The 15,679-nt window shown below is 39.6% G+C and overlaps 1 protein-coding gene across 2 annotated transcripts in view; it reads right to left on the bottom strand.

The window, feature by feature from the left end:
• Nucleotides 1–1,380: 1,380 nt before the first annotated feature.
• Nucleotides 1,381–15,679, bottom strand: part of LOC101939056 (cadherin-6) — a 114,858-nt gene continuing 100,559 nt past the window's right edge. For both annotated transcript variants that reach the window (XM_005286443.5, XM_065584791.1), the window contains exons 8-12: nt 11,443–11,579; nt 7,943–8,064; nt 6,948–7,065; nt 6,602–6,853; nt 1,381–2,447 (exon numbers count right to left, since the gene is read on the bottom strand). In XM_005286443.5, coding sequence (XP_005286500.2) covers nt 1,957–2,447; nt 6,602–6,853; nt 6,948–7,065; nt 7,943–8,064; nt 11,443–11,579 — 1,120 coding nt within the window. In that variant the 3' untranslated portion in view covers nt 1,381–1,956. The remainder of the gene's footprint in view (nt 2,448–6,601; nt 6,854–6,947; nt 7,066–7,942; nt 8,065–11,442; nt 11,580–15,679) is intronic.

Genomic DNA, 15,679 nt, shown 5'->3' with positions numbered 1-15,679 from the left:
CTAAACCCTTTGTCTTACTATCCTGTAGCAATGAGTTCCGCAGATGGTATAAAATATGGTAAAATATTTTTTTAATCCCTTTTAGTTTGCTGCCTTTTAATGTTTGTCTTATCCTTGTATTATTGGAAAGGGTAAGTTGGAGCTACTGACTCGTGTTTAAACTGGTTTCTTTATGGTTTCCAGGAAAGAACACAAATACCTAGCAACTGCAACAGATCACATAAAATTATTCTATGTAAATTATTCTATTTATATTGAATGAATGAGAATGGTTGTATATGATGTATAAAGAGAAACTTCACTCTTTCCTGATAAGGTGTCATAAGGCTATGACCTTAAAAGCTGCAATAATCTATTTATTTCAAATGGCTGGATCTGAAACGTAATCAGTGACATATTCCTCTTGTCATTCTGATACATTGCTGATCACTTTTGCCTCATGCATGTGAGTTGTAAAGAAGAGACACTGGCCCGTACTGAGTCCTATGGCACCACTGTTCTGGCTTGGGCAAAAATGGCAGGTTTGGCAAGGAAATTAAGGAAACAAACTGAAAGATTCATGTTTAAAACGCCACCTCTTGGTGTAATGGAAACCTATAACAATTCTGGTTGATGCATTTGTAAAGACAGTGTTCTAAAACCCTCCTGGTTCTAGTAACCAGAATGATGAACATTTCTCATTTACTTGTGCATTCGGGGCTCAAATCCTCACCAAAAAAAAAAAAAAAAAAAATTAAAAATTACAAAAACCATTAGAAATGACTTACTAGGATGAGAGTTTAGCACTTTCCTCCTTCAAAGCAATTTTCAAACTCTCGCTACCCCTTGCAACATCCCTGTGAAGTAGGCATTATTTTCCTATTTTACAGATGGTAAAACTGAGACAGAGTCAGAATGTGACCCATTTTATGCACCCCTGCAAGGGAGTAAAGGGTGCAAGGTACCCCCTTTCTTCTTTTCACTCGCTATCCATGTCACAAGGAAGATGGTAGCCTTCTTAAAGTTGCTACTCCCCTTCTGTGTGTGGATGGGCAGAAGCAGAGAAATGGGTGGAGCCTCACTCGGCCTCCCTACACACTGAGCTGGTGTGCCTGGAAGAAGTGATCTATACTAGACATAGGATACAGCACAACTACATTCTGCTCCTTGCTCAAGTCTTGTTTCAAAACCACAGTCTAATCCAAGGTGATTAGGTGATTTGCCCAATGTTACAAAGTGAGTCAGTATTAGAACTGGGATAGTACTTAGCAATTCTGTGCTCAGAGCTACAGACCACACACATCTCTCTGTGAATGTTGGATAAGAGGGATACAGATATAGTGGTCCACAGGGAATTATATACATGGAGTTGGTATGATTTTATGCTTTGGGGGCCAATGGCAGGTTCAACAAAAAATATTTATAGTTAAATGGCAATTAGACATCTTTAAATTCAAGAATAAATTTACTCTCATGTTGTCTTATAGCCTTGTCAGCTGATTCTAATTTTATAATAAATTCCTCCCCACTACTTTTTACTATAATATTTAGGTTAAACCATAATACCTCAGTACATTAGGATGTGCAATACAAAATGGACAGAGCAATCATCTGAGCTGAATAATCTGAATACAGTAAGAAGATTAAGTGAGCTGGAACAGTAATATACTCCAATTTACAATATAAGCAGAACAAGTACAAATATTGCTTCCCTCCATTCCTGTTTCCCTCCCCTACCACTGTGCCTGTAAGACTGGCTTGGTAAAGTGGATGCATTAAAAAAAAAATTGCCTCTTGGAAGCTCATAAAATTATACTAGAAAAAAGTTTTCTGACATTTGATCCACACAGACTGCAGTCATTAGACAACTGGAACCGATAGAATAGAGAGCCCTATCACAGAGCCATGGATAAATAGAAAGAAATAGCTACTTCACATATCTCAATGCTGTTCCTGGAAATCAACAAAGGCAACATATTAAGAGTCTTTATCACTGTCCACGCTGCCGTACATATCCGCCAGCTTTTTAAATCGAGGACCCCAGTCACTGAGGTAATCGTAGTCCTGATCTCCATCCGTAGTCACCGACTCTAAGGAGCTGAGGGATTCTGCCACAGAGCCATTACCTTCATACGCGTAGGTCGCTAACGAGTCATATGGGGGCGCGGTAGGATCGGTATCATTTTCCTTTAACCTTTGGTTAATGAAATCTCTGACATCGGTGTTATCTCGTACCGCTGGAGTCCGGCGCGGCATAAAAAGTGCTTCTGGCACAATGTCTCTGCGTAATTTATTGTCTTCTATGGCTTCAGGATTTCTCAGTGTGCCAATATCAAAAGCCTGGGTGTCTTCCTCTCCACCACCTTCATCATTGTAACTGACAATGTTGTCTCTGATGTCCTCTTTGGAAATTATCAAAGGTTCTTTCTTCCGCTGCCGTTTCAGAGCTGCAAACAGCACCACTGTAACTGGAAACAAAAATAAAATGGAGAGACGGGGGTGCGGGTGGGAGAGTTAATTTGGCACCCAATTAAAGCCAGAAAGAAATATTGTGCTGCTTGAACTCTAACTTTCAGAAGTTGCACTGCAAAATTGCAAACCGGAATTTGGGGGGTTTCTGATTGTTGCCTGTGATCACTCTGGGAGTTGAGAGTGGGATAAATAAAATATTAGAAGAAAGGATTTCAAGCTAGCAGGAAGAGCTATATTTTGTCAGTGGTTGCATTTTCCCTTAGTTGTGTAGCAGCTTTGCTCCTTTGAAATTGCCAGCCTAGTCTCAAGGCAAACCCCTCCCCAAAAATATTGTAATAGAGAGTGCAAATTAGGCTGAACACCTAAAATGCTGCAAAACTTGCTCCAAGGAGAAGGCTTGTATCTATTGGGGTGTGATGAAAGGTTAGCAAAGCTGCATATCAAAACTATTTGTTTCAGTAGTTTTTTTTTTTTTCTTTTCCTGGAAAGAAGTGCAGAACAAGGGGAAGATCCTCAGCTAGCGTAAATAGTCATAGCTCTGTTGACTTCATGGAACGTTGACGATTTACATGAGCTGTGGCTCTGTACCCAGAGAACAGGTATTTTTTTTTATTATTATTTAATCACCAAAAAACCCCACATAATTTCTCAGACCCCTTTTCCACTTTTTAATGCTTAGGTGTATAATCTTTTTTTGGTTTGTGCCGAAGGCCTTGATACGGCAACAATCTCTGTGCACTATCTCACTAGCATTATTGCAGTTCTGTGGCAGCACAGAGGTCCATTTGCACAGAACTCAGTGCGGCAGTGGGGCCTAAGACAAACTTTCCTATTACCTTGTGAAGCCAAACTTTACTTACTTAGCTTGACTCTACTTTTCATTTTTTTAAAATGACATATGAATGTTTATCACTGAAAACCTATCAACAGCAACAATGTGGCACTGGTATTCTTCTTATTTGTATTCTAGGATGCTATCATGGACCAGGGCCCCATTGTGTTAGGTCCTGTACAAACATACTACAGAAAGATGGTTCTTGCTACAGTGCTCATAGTGATCTGTTCAAATAACAGATTTTTCAGGTTGTTGGTACTTCTGAAAAATTGGGAAATAATCATTTGGGTTTGAACAGAACCATTTTTAATTTCAGCAAATCAAAAAATAAAATAAATTGTTTTGGATCAAATGTTTCATTCAACGCCAAATTAAACTTTTTGATTTCAAGCTTTTTTTTTTTAAGGTGTTTAATTTTTTAAAAAACAGAATTAAAGGAAATTTGTAAATGGTCATTTTGAATTGAAAAATCAAAACGTGTCAGAAAATGTTAGAACAAAATGTTAGTTTTTTAATTTATCTTTTAATAAATGAACAGTTCAGTGAAATCAACATGAATTTGTGAAATGTTTTGCTGTCACTGAAACAGCTGAAAAAAAATTCTGCTGAAAATTTTTGCCCAGCTCTATGAAATACTTCTCCATACAGTCTTCTGGGCCTGGCCCTGAAACCATTTATTGACTCCCAATAGTGTATGCAAGCATTTCAGGGATTCAGTCCTTATTTTGTAGATCATCTCTCGGGCCAGCTGTATTCCAAGATTCTTTACATAGCTAAAGGACATAGTACCAGTGTCTGCTCCTGCAGCCCCTGTGCTAAACTCCCACCAAAGTCAGTGGCAACTCTATCCACAGAACAGGTGCAAATTCCCATTTTTTAAAAATCGCTGTTATGTCTTTGCTGCTTGGGTAACAGAGGATAGCGTCAGCTATGATTTGAAAAGAAATGGGTTAGTTGATGAAGCTGGGAGAAGTGGTGGTGATGGACACTGGTCTAGATGACAGGAATTGCAGGTTCTCACACATGATGATGATGACTTATTATTTATATTATGGTAGCCCGTGGAGATCCTAATCCACTTGGGGGGCCCCTCTGTATGTGCCATAGAAACACCGCCTGAAGGACAGCTCCTGTCCTATAGAATATACAATCTAAGAGACTATGTGGAAGGCTGATGTTTGATGAAAGAGGCAATGCAGGTCTGTGAGGTAGTCTAGAGAAAGTCATGAAGGATTTGAAAAACAAGGTCAGTTTTTTAATGGGATTCAGAAATTCCACTGGCTTTCATTTCAGAAGAGCGGGATAATGTGGTCTTGCTTCTTTGTATTTTATGCATGTAATTATTGTTGGGGCATCCTGCTAACAACAATGTTACTCCACAAAGGGATAGCAGAATGATAAATTCATGAACAATAACTAATACTAAGTACTTGATACTCCAAGAATTTTCTTTTATGCTGAACTTTCAAATAAAAATCTCAGGACCAGTTAGATGCAAAAATCAAAGTACAGTCAAGCTATCCAAATCAATCCTATCCAAATCAATTTTCAACATTAACTGGGAGTTTCTAGGAAGTAATATGAGCTTTCTCAAGCTGCAAATAAAATCACCAATCTGGAGGCACCTTTAGTTACTATAAACATTGAAATTGTGGTTTGGATCTGCCCAGGCCATTGCATCACCTGGAGTAATGTTTCACCTACAAACCCTGCAGCAAGATGGAAAATAGAAAATGATATAGTCTGGTTAATGGAAAATCTGCTTATGCTGCATGGTGACATGCGCAATAATTGACATAAAGTGCTGCTGAGAGGAGGAAATCAATTATTTTCAATTGACATTAAACTGGAAATCGTTTAATGTCAGATTGATATTACTGAGCACAGTTATACTAAATGTATGCAAAATGGTTTGCAGCATAGGACAATTTTTTCCTGTTCCGTGAGCTGATATTAAGTGGGCTCCCACCCTTAAAAGTAATGACATAAAAAAACCACTGTAATTGCAAATTAAGGGCAAGACTGTCATTTAACAATCTGCCCTGAGTAAGGGGCAGTGCATGTCTGGAGCCACTATGTGGTCTGTGGGTTTCCTCCCATCCTCTTGCTCCAGAAGGGAGTCATTTGCTACTGGTAAACATCATTAGCAGATTACTTCCTTGGCTAAGGTGATTCAGCTGTGCCGCCCAGCGCGCATGTGTGTGTGTGTGTGTGTGTGTGTGTGTGTGGTTGGGGGAGAGGGGGTGGTCCAGCACTGGTGCCACCTACTTCCCACCAGCCCCTGCCCATTTTCAGCCCACATGCATAGGAGTGGGGGTTGCAACACTGCAGAGGCTGCTCTATCCCCTTTTCTGTCCCGTCCCATGCTATTTCCAGGACATGGGTAGTTGGCTCATGCAAGTGAGGGGGTACTTCATGCCCCCTTTACTTCCCTGGGCAGGTAGGTAGAGCATCTGACAATGTCTCCCCAAGAATCAACTTTTTCAAATCGTACCAATTTTCAAAATTCCTCATATTCCCAAAGTGGCCACTGAGTGCAGCGAAAGGCTAAGGGCCAGACTGGGTTTGCATGGGCGTGTACAAGGAAAGGAAAGGAAAGGGTATGAGGGAAGTTTTTTTTTTCTCCCAGCTCTACTGTTTTGCTGGGGGCAGCCAGAATACCAGTCCTCATCTACCCAGAATGGAAGGGAGAGGGGCTGGAGCTTGCCCTGAGGGCTGCATACCCCAAAAGGGCCCCACGCCATTTGTATCTTAGGGTGCTGGAAGGAGAGCTGGAAGGAGAGACCTTTTAAAGGGTGTTGTAGTTGTCCCAACTCAATATGCTTCTCCAGCACCCCCACAGGTGTCTACTTCAGCTAGGGTGACCAGATGTCCTGATTTTATAGGGCCAGTCCTGATATTTGAGGCTTTGTGTTATATAGGCGCCTATAACCTCCCTCCCGTGCGCCCCCCCGTCCCGATTTTTCACACTTGCTGTCTGGTCACCCTAACTTCAGCATGCCTCATAATCTGCAACGTAGCACTGTAAATGCAGCATGACACGTCTGGTGACTTTGGTTTGTATATATTGCCTTGCACCTTGTTTAGTCATTTGCATCTGCCCAAAGTGGGTGTAAAATGCTGCTGCCTATGTGAGTGGAGAATTGTGATCTGGGAGTGTCTTCCACACACTAGGGACTGATTTTATAGACTTCTCCTTTGTTACAGAATAATGCAGGAGAGATCTCTCCAATGTGTCTTTTATGTGTAATGCCCCCTCTTCCTTCCAGCAACCCTGTCACTCCCCCAAGAAAGAAACTCATGTGGGTCTATTACCTAGCAATATAATGATGCAGAGAAGAATGGCAATCAAAGCCCCTGTGCTAAGGCCAGTTGGATGGATTAGGGCTTCTGCATTACAAGACTGCATCTTCCCCCGACGGTCACAGGCGCACACTCGGATTGTGACTGTTTCAGTACTGCTCTGGACTGGGTAGTCACTGTCCGATATCACCACAGGCAGGAGATAAGTACTCATTTCATGTCGGTTATATCTGGTTTTTCTGGTGAAGATCCCTGCTGTGTTGTCTGAAAACACAAAGCAAATGGTACAGGAGTTCTCAACTGAGTGCTGAAAAAAACAAAGAATAAATAACAAAATAAAGTCTTCCTAGGAATTCACCTCTGTTGTCCTGGATTGTAAAGTTTGAGCCACTGGTTGCTTCTGGAGCCAAGGAGAATGAAAACTGGTGTCCACTGAAAGAATCATCTTTATCAACTGCACTTAGGGTCTGTATCAGCTGAAATGATAACAGCAAAATTACCCTTCGATGACTGTGGGCTTGATTCTCATTTACATTAAGGCAGTCGGCTCTAGAACTGTTAAATTGTCTTAAAAAGGGGATAGATATAATTTTCTTCCGCTTTAAGGCCCTTGATGCAGCCAGAGGGGCCTTACCATGAATGAAAATTGGGCCTGTGTGTGTGTGTCACCAAGCTGTCATGCTGCAGCCCTTCAGCCCAATAACTTAATGACTTTGGGCAGTGGCTTGAGAATTCTGCGGAGTTCTGGGGACTGCATGGATTGGTGCCATCCCAAATAGGTGGGAAATCCCCAGTGGGAACAAGCTGCAGAAACGAAGGCTGAGATAACAAAGCTGACTAGGCTATTTAACCACACAAATCCTATTAATTTTAAACAGGAGTTGTGTGGCTGAATCCTCTGGGATATCTGCTGTTTTGAACCATCAAGCAACAGGTCTTGCAGAGCAATGTGAACTAGGAACTAGAGCAATGTGGCAGCCTGCAGCTAATTTACAAGGCAGGACTTTTGTTCAGACCTGTAACCGTTCTTCAAGAGAGATGATGGAAGCACCCGGACATACAGATGCAGAGTCCCATATTCAAGGGAAGAGAGACGGAACTGAATTGTAGCTAGCACGACACACTACAAGAAGCAACCACATTTAACTATGTAAAACACACTGTCACTTCAGGTACAAGAATGCTAAATATAATCAGATATGACACAGTCACTGTTTAATTTAATTTTGCACGGTGACAGCTTGTGGCAACACAAAGCACACCTCCTGATGAGGTGACGCAAGAGTAATGCCTAAACAGAATTCATTTTTAATAGGTTTTTTTTTTATTATGGAGTGCAAACAATCAACACACCTGTTCTGCCTTTGCATTTTCACAGACGAAGGTCTCGTAAAACATAGCAAATTCTGGGGCATTGTCATTTACATCCAGAACCTTAATGAACACAGGGACCCGGCTGCTTTGTTTTGGGTTGTCTGTAATGATAAAAATAGAAAGAAAGGAAAAGCTGTATAGTGCGCATAGGACTCAGTGCTGGGGAAGAAAAGGATAGAATAGGGCCTGAATAAGTCAAGTCTTTATTTATACATGGCAATTTTATTCATGTTCATGCAATCTATTGATGTCAATGGGACTAATTGTGGGGCCACTCCTCATATCTTTATTAATATTTGCATATGTGTAAATGTTTGCAGGAGCAGGTCCTATATGTGGATAAATTACTTGGATGAGAAGTGGGTGGTGGGAATGGGTCTAATGTTTATAAAGTGCTTTCATATAAAATGCTACATAAACACCAACTGTTGTAATGACAGATGCTTTCTGACCTTTTGTGGATTGATCTTTGTTTGCTGCTATTCCAGAGTTGACACTAAAACACATCAACTGAGGAATATAAACCCTATGTAGTCCATTGCTTACTTCTCTCATAGGAGCTGTATAAAGCAGCAAGAGTGATGTACTCTTTTTAAAAAAATTCTTGAATTTAAAATTTTTATGGAAATACTGTTTACTTCATAAAAAAGAAGCAATTTGGAAAATTCTCATAAATCAAAATCAACTTCAATGATATAAAAATAAAAGCAAGCAATGAATTTGGTATTTTGAGTTAAAAAACAAACAAACAAACAAAAACCCCCTTTGTTTTAGTGAGAGCATCATCACAACCAAAATAAAAATCTGCAAATACAGTTTGTCATTTATTTTATTGGGATTTCTCCATTTCCTGGATTGGTTTAAATTGCTCCAAAGAACCATACCCTCCATAATACTGATTCTACAGATTATTAATGAATCTTAAACGAGGGTCAAAGGCAAAAATATTGTAATAAAACAGATGAATAAAATACAGCAATTCTCGAGCCTTTTATATATCTAAATGAATTCACTGGAGTGTTTTTGGTAGAATTTGGTTTTAATACTCACCTATTATTTTATTACTTTATATTCACAAAATTGGAACTGTCTGCTCTGTACTGTATTAAAGAACTTAGTGGTTTGGGCCAAATATTGTGCTTTAAACCTCTACAGTTGCATTGAAGTGAATATGATTGAATTGGATATAAAGCATTTTTTAATTTGGGCCATTGGTCTAAATTGATCCCATGTGTAAAATAATACTAAGAGTCTAAGAATAATATAGACCAAGCTGAAATCTACACTAAAAGGTAGATACAAATTTTGAATCTTTATAATGGGCAAAATCCCAGCTGCTAAGTTTAGTTTTCATGGCTATGAAGGTTTCACGCCTATATGTATTTTCTAGGAATTCACTCAAATATGTGCGAGGGTTTTCCTATCAAGCTTAATTATACTTATTCTGCATGCTGCTTTGTACAAGTAACTACACCTTTTTATTTATTTCTAGCTGGCTCGGAGTCTAAAAAAATTTCAAAACAACAATATAGTAACTAGGAGAACTTCCATGAAAAATATATAATTCCAAGTCTCTCTCTCTCACTTTTTTTCTTCAGAGAGATATAACAGGTATGTAGATCCAATGTACTTATACAATCTTCAAGCTTCACTGCTCTTTCTTTTCTCCTTCCAAACCCTTTTACATTAATGAATAAGAGATGCTTAACTTCTTGTTCACAATCACTTAATTGTTATTAGACTGTCCAGCAAAAAGTGCTACTGTATGGATCTTGGTACATAATGTTAACACATCTCCTTAGTTTTGGATGTAGCTTCTGTCAATCCACAGACTGAAATCCTAAAATTTATCTGATTCTGGTTGTCGAGTGTCTTCTGCAGTGCAATATGTACCTTTCCCAATTTTAAATGTAAAGATTTAAACCACCCTCTGAATTTCACTAGGGAGGCAGTATGGTCCAGTGACAGTGAATTGGAAGCATCTGAAGCTCCGATTAACTTCACTTAGAGTTGGAGGTGCTGTGCATCTGTGAACAAGAGGCCCAAAGGCCCAGATCCTCAGAAGTATATAGGTACCTAACTTCCATTGATTTAAATTGGAATTAGGTGCCTAAATACCTTTTGAAGATCTGGGTCAAAGTGTTTCCAGGGGAACACCCAAAAACTGAGGCACCCAAACTTACTAGATATTTTAGAAAATGTTGGCCATAACCATTCTGTATCTCCATGGTTTCCCCCCTCTGTAAAATGAGGATAACTATACTCACCATTGTAAAGTGCTTCTCTTTATGAGTTTACAAATGTACTGGTAATTAATGTGAAGGGAGTACACTTCAGTGGGAATGTACTTGCTTACTCTTAATTTGTCTCAATATTTCTTTAGCTTCATTTAGCTTTATTTAGTTCAATGAAATGCATCTGCAATTTGATGGAATAGTCCACAACTAACTCCAATTGCCGAATGGCTTTAGTGGGGGCCGGGCTAAGAAACTATAAAGCTTGCCCATCTTTGAAAGAGCTAGTCTGGCCTTGTAGCCCGGCTTGCACATAGGTTATTTTCAGCTATATATCTACTTATGTACAATATATGAGAAAGTAGGGCCTACAGTTGCTTTATACCAAGTTAAAAAAGAAGTGTTCTGAAGCTTCCCAACAGCATCCAAACTTTTGTACATTTATACAGCCAGTGATCCATCTATTCCATCGTGCTTCAATCAAATCCAGCCCTAGCATAAGGGTATGCAACTCCACAGAAATAAATAGACTGTGCACCCACTGATGCCAGCATTTGCAGCATACCTCAGGACAGAAAGGAGACATGTAATTAAAATATTAGTATCAAGGGGATGTTTTTATTGAGACTGCCTGTCTCACACAGACCCGGTCTACCTCTCTGGCTGTCTAGCTCGCAAAACAATTAACACACATGGTGTCATCACAGAGAGAGACTCCCTTCGTCTGGGCCTAAAATAATGGAATGGGTTAGTATCTATGGATGGGAATTTCAAAGGTGCCTAGGGGAGTTAGTTGCCTAATTTTCATTGCATGTTAATGGGATTTGGGGACCTTTTGGCTCACTTGAAAATTCCCAGGCTATGCTACAGAATTGATTTTGGCCGCACTGTGTGGACTATTTTCCTACTATCTTGTTTGCTGTATACAATTTTTCAGAAGTCGGCAAATCCTACTGTAATTAAAGAATGGCTACGAGCATTTTTCCAGGCAGGTTGATTCAGAAACACATAAGCATTAACTTTTCGCCTGTTCAGATACAGAAGTTGTCTCTTCATAAGCTGTAATCCTAGGAAAAAGAAAAGGAAGTGCAGAGCATCTTTTTCAGAACTTTCCCTTGCTTGATTAGTATCGAGCGGGCCCATCCATACAGCCTGACATCTTCCCAGCCGTGGTTTACACACACTCAGCTAGAAGGCTAAATTCATTACATCAGGGGACAGTGGTTGTATTTAGGTTTGACTTACTGATCTCTGCTGCTATTACTGTAATGTTGTGCCATAGCAATGTTTCCCGGTCAAGGGGTTTTGAAGTAAATATTGAACCATTTCCGGAATTGATGTTGAATACTCTGTCCATATCAGTGTGCCGATCTACGGAATATCTGAAAATACAGAGACCATGGTTAGAAAAAATGCCTTTACTTTAATTTCTGTTTTGAAACTGTTTCCTAAGACTAGACATCAAATACCTAGTAAATGAGCTGCCTTTTTGTTTTCAGTGCAGACTTCGGCATCTTGATATATTCATACAAAGAGTCTGTTCTGAGCTGTTGGATAATGACATATTGGAGGGTTTGATTTAGAAGGTGGGGCATTGTCACTGAATAAATGAATTACTGTAGAATTTACATACTTCTGAGAAGCATCAAAGGTTTGCCTTTTAGTGAGAAACGTGGAGTCTGTATCTTGAAAGATATGACATTCATTTATTTTAAGGCTTAATTGGCTTTCCCATTATAAATCCCTCTTTTCATAGTTTGATATCTCAACTGTTTCAAATCACTTTTGATACAAAATTTGTCAGCTGGGGTGCAATTTTTGCCTTCACTCCCTCCCAAAATTGTATTGGTTAAAAAAAAACAATAACAAAAAGATACAGAGATTAGTGTAGTTGATGATTCATTCCATGGTAAATGCCATGTAAATGTATGTTCTAGCACATTAAAGGATAATCCAACTTGTTTCCTTGGTAATATCTACAGATGGATCTGAACACCACTGAACTTTGGGAGCATTCAGAATCTGAATATGGATTTGAATTTCTTATCTAGTCTCTCTCCGTTTTCATACTGAGCTGAATTTAAGCCTTGGAGATGAATGTCCCTGATTCCTGTGAGGGAGTTCTGACATCCAGATCCAAATGTTGCTGCTCAGGTCCATCTCTTGTTAAAATGAAATTGCCACAGAACAAAGATGTGGTGAAAAAACTCTGCTCATATAACTATGGCAGAACTAGACTATTATTCTGCTCCTGCTCTGGACTCAGTCATGAGCTGACCTATATGCCTGTGCAGGTGAGTGAAGAGGTCTAAAGTGCTTCCTTACTCTCCTGTGTGGGCTACTTGCATCACAGGTCATCAAAATCCAAGGAGAGCAGCCATCGTCGTATCTCCTGTGCGGCTGGGTGGGTAGAAGTGGGGAGTGGGCAGAGCCTAGTTGAGCCAGCATGTTGAGGGAAGTAAGTTATGGCTGGTGAAGTTTACTTCCCCCAGAGATTCAGAATTTCCATCCCTCAGAAAATGTTGACTCTTTCATGCTGATTTGGGATAAAAGAAATTTCAAAAGATTGGAATTTCACGCAGAATAGAAACTCCCTTTTCTTACCAGCTCTAGTAACATGGCGCTGGTTCAGCAAGATTCTTAAGCATGTGCCTAGCTTTAAGCAGTTTGCAGTGCATTTATTTCCTACCTCACCCCCCACAATTACTCATGCTTAAAGTTTGGCATGTTCTTAAATACCTTGCCCAATTGGGGCTTTAGTGTTGTGGGACACTGAGATTGTAGTCCTTACTCTAGCAAAACTCCCAGGATTTAGCCCTACATGTGATAACAGTGTCTGGGAACAATGGAGAAACCTTTTGTATCCAATTCTTGAGCTTTTCTGAGTTTATCACAGCCATACCATTGAGGCTTCCTTCAATATATTAATATTTATTATTTCAAAATATGAGCTGTCACAAGTCTCTATGCACATTAGGTCATTTGTACAGCAGGATGTTGAACTCAATAAAGCAATAATAGAGAACAGTGTCTTGATGAAATACTAATTTTATTTCTTCATATTCAAGCGAAAATACATACAAGATCAGTGCAGTTACAATTGTATTCTAATTATACCATTAACCCTGACCTAGAAGGATGCTTTTAATAAGCTAGACTGTCATTTCTGTCTCAGTTTATATAATCCTGGGTCTCTTTTGATCAAGGACTGCTAATTATGTGGAATTGGTGGTGATTCTAATTTATGGATCATAGCCTACTATGAATTAAGCAGACAACATCAAACTTGTTTTTACATTTCTTTAATGAAATTACTGGTGCGTATATGTCAGATTTCAGGACTTTATACCCTTCAAACCCTGGGTAATTGACAAGCTAGAAAGTTAATGAATGTATGTATATTCCACTGTGCCCTTAAACATAACTATAAGGGGGGAAGGGGAAGGAGAGAGAAGCCAGTACATGCAAGTAAGTTGTCAGTAAAATACACAAACAAAATAAAGTCTTGCATTTATTTGCAGATTATTTTCATCTGGGATACTTTAGATAAATCAGCCACAGCAGGGAGGCAGTTCCAATAAATGATGAACTACAGTATGCCTCTGAGGAGTTACAATAGCAAAAAACTCAACTAGAGATTTAAAGAAGGATCTGATAATGCCAGAAGCAGCACAATTTATTTTTTTACATGGGAAGAATTCAGAGGTTCAGCATATTATCTGTTTACTCTGAATGTCAGCATTGTGCAAACAACACATTTTCACTAACAACTGGATGGTGGAGTGTTATTTAACACTCTAGTGATATTGGCTGTGTATCAGCATTTGTATATCCGTGCATACATTAATTGTACAATTTTGTCCTTTCTTAATGTTGTTCTGCAGCTAGGAGACCTATTGGTCAGGTCTAGACTGATGAAATGTGGTTCCACGGATATTGTGTACATGGTGATCAGTTTATTTCTGGCTATGGCAAATATTTCTGCAAAGTTCACTTCTTAGTCTTCTTTTGCTTCATTGTCTTCTGATACTCAGCAGCTTGCTGTCTAATGCAAGCACAAGTCAAACAGATTTGTGGGTCAGGAAGGGATGTGTGTGTGAATTTTTCATAATGCATTTTCATAATGATATTATGAAGGATTCTGTAATGGAAGATGAAAGGGTCTTTCAGATAACTGAGTTAGGGCTCATTTTATTTAAAAAGGAAAAATCTGCACTTAAGTGGGAAAAAATAGAAGGTTTTCACTGTAACGTCAAGTGTCTTAAGATTTTATTTCTGACTGTCAAGGGCAATTGACAAGTAAGTGACAAATCATACACATACAGTCTAATTGCATCCTCCCCCAAGCTCAAAGTGGAAGTCAGATTTAGCATCTACACTTGTCATGGAAAAAAAAATCACCCTGTCAAGAATATGGAACCTCATACTGTTCACCAACATCCTGGGAGATCCCACAAGATACCGGCACCATAAAAGCCCCATTAGGATCACAATTTATTGGCAGGCCCACATCTCATAGGCTAGTGGTTCCTTGGTTTCCTCTTTCCCCTTGCTCTTCTTCCTGTTCCCCTGTCACTTCCTTCCAGTGTCTCAATCTCTTCCTCGTTTCTCTCTTTTTCCTCCTTTGGTTTTCATTTTGGACAAATCAATAAGATGTTAATTGATTTTTATTACTCTGTTCTCAAATAAGGGGATTTCCCTCACCATGCAAATTAAATGCTGTTTCGTCTAAATAATAGCAACCACCTTGGACTGCCCTGTAAATATAAATATTTCCCTTTGATGTTTTCAATCCATTGTTATGTTTGCACGCAGTATTAGTGAGTCAGATCCTCTGCTGGTATGAGTCAATTCCCTTTGTATGGGCTCTGTCCCATCTGATCTTTCTGGGGCAAATCATGGCCTGGCTTGCATGGCTGTACAAGGAAGAAAGGAGGTGTCTGATACCTCCTTATGCAGATTACTCATACCATGGTGTTACAAGAATGTGTTATAGATAGATACTTATACATAAGGTAGATAGGGCTCAAAACTATACAGCATAGTTCCTGGTTTTTGAAGGGCAAAAAAAACTTGTTGGTGTGTGCTGCATGTGGCGTCTTGTGTACAGCTTTTAACATACAGGAAGCAGGATCCACAGAGGCACTACATTCCCTGCCCCTCCTGTGCCACTGGGTGAGAGATGATTGGAGGAGATGGGGACTGGGTGGGGCCTTCCACGAGCCAGCATGTCTGTGTGCTGACATGCTGGAGAACATACACTGTGCCAGGTATAGACACAGTGAAGTTTATTTTCTCACAGGGTTCCTCCAGGAGCAGCACAAGCGTGTGCTGCCCCTTACAACAGGCAGATTAGATAGTTACACTCTAGTCTTCTGGAAACTTGTATACTGTAAGATTTTGTAAAAACAAAATAAAACCTTTATTTAAAAAAAAAATTGCATCTGCCAACATGGCACTAGAGGCCATGGCACAACATGGC

This window comes from Chrysemys picta, chromosome 2, assembly GCF_011386835.1.
Source record: "Chrysemys picta bellii isolate R12L10 chromosome 2, ASM1138683v2, whole genome shotgun sequence".
In the NCBI taxonomy this organism is placed as follows: Eukaryota; Metazoa; Chordata; order Testudines; family Emydidae; genus Chrysemys; species Chrysemys picta.
This window is presented reverse-complemented; position numbering and strand designations above follow the sequence as displayed.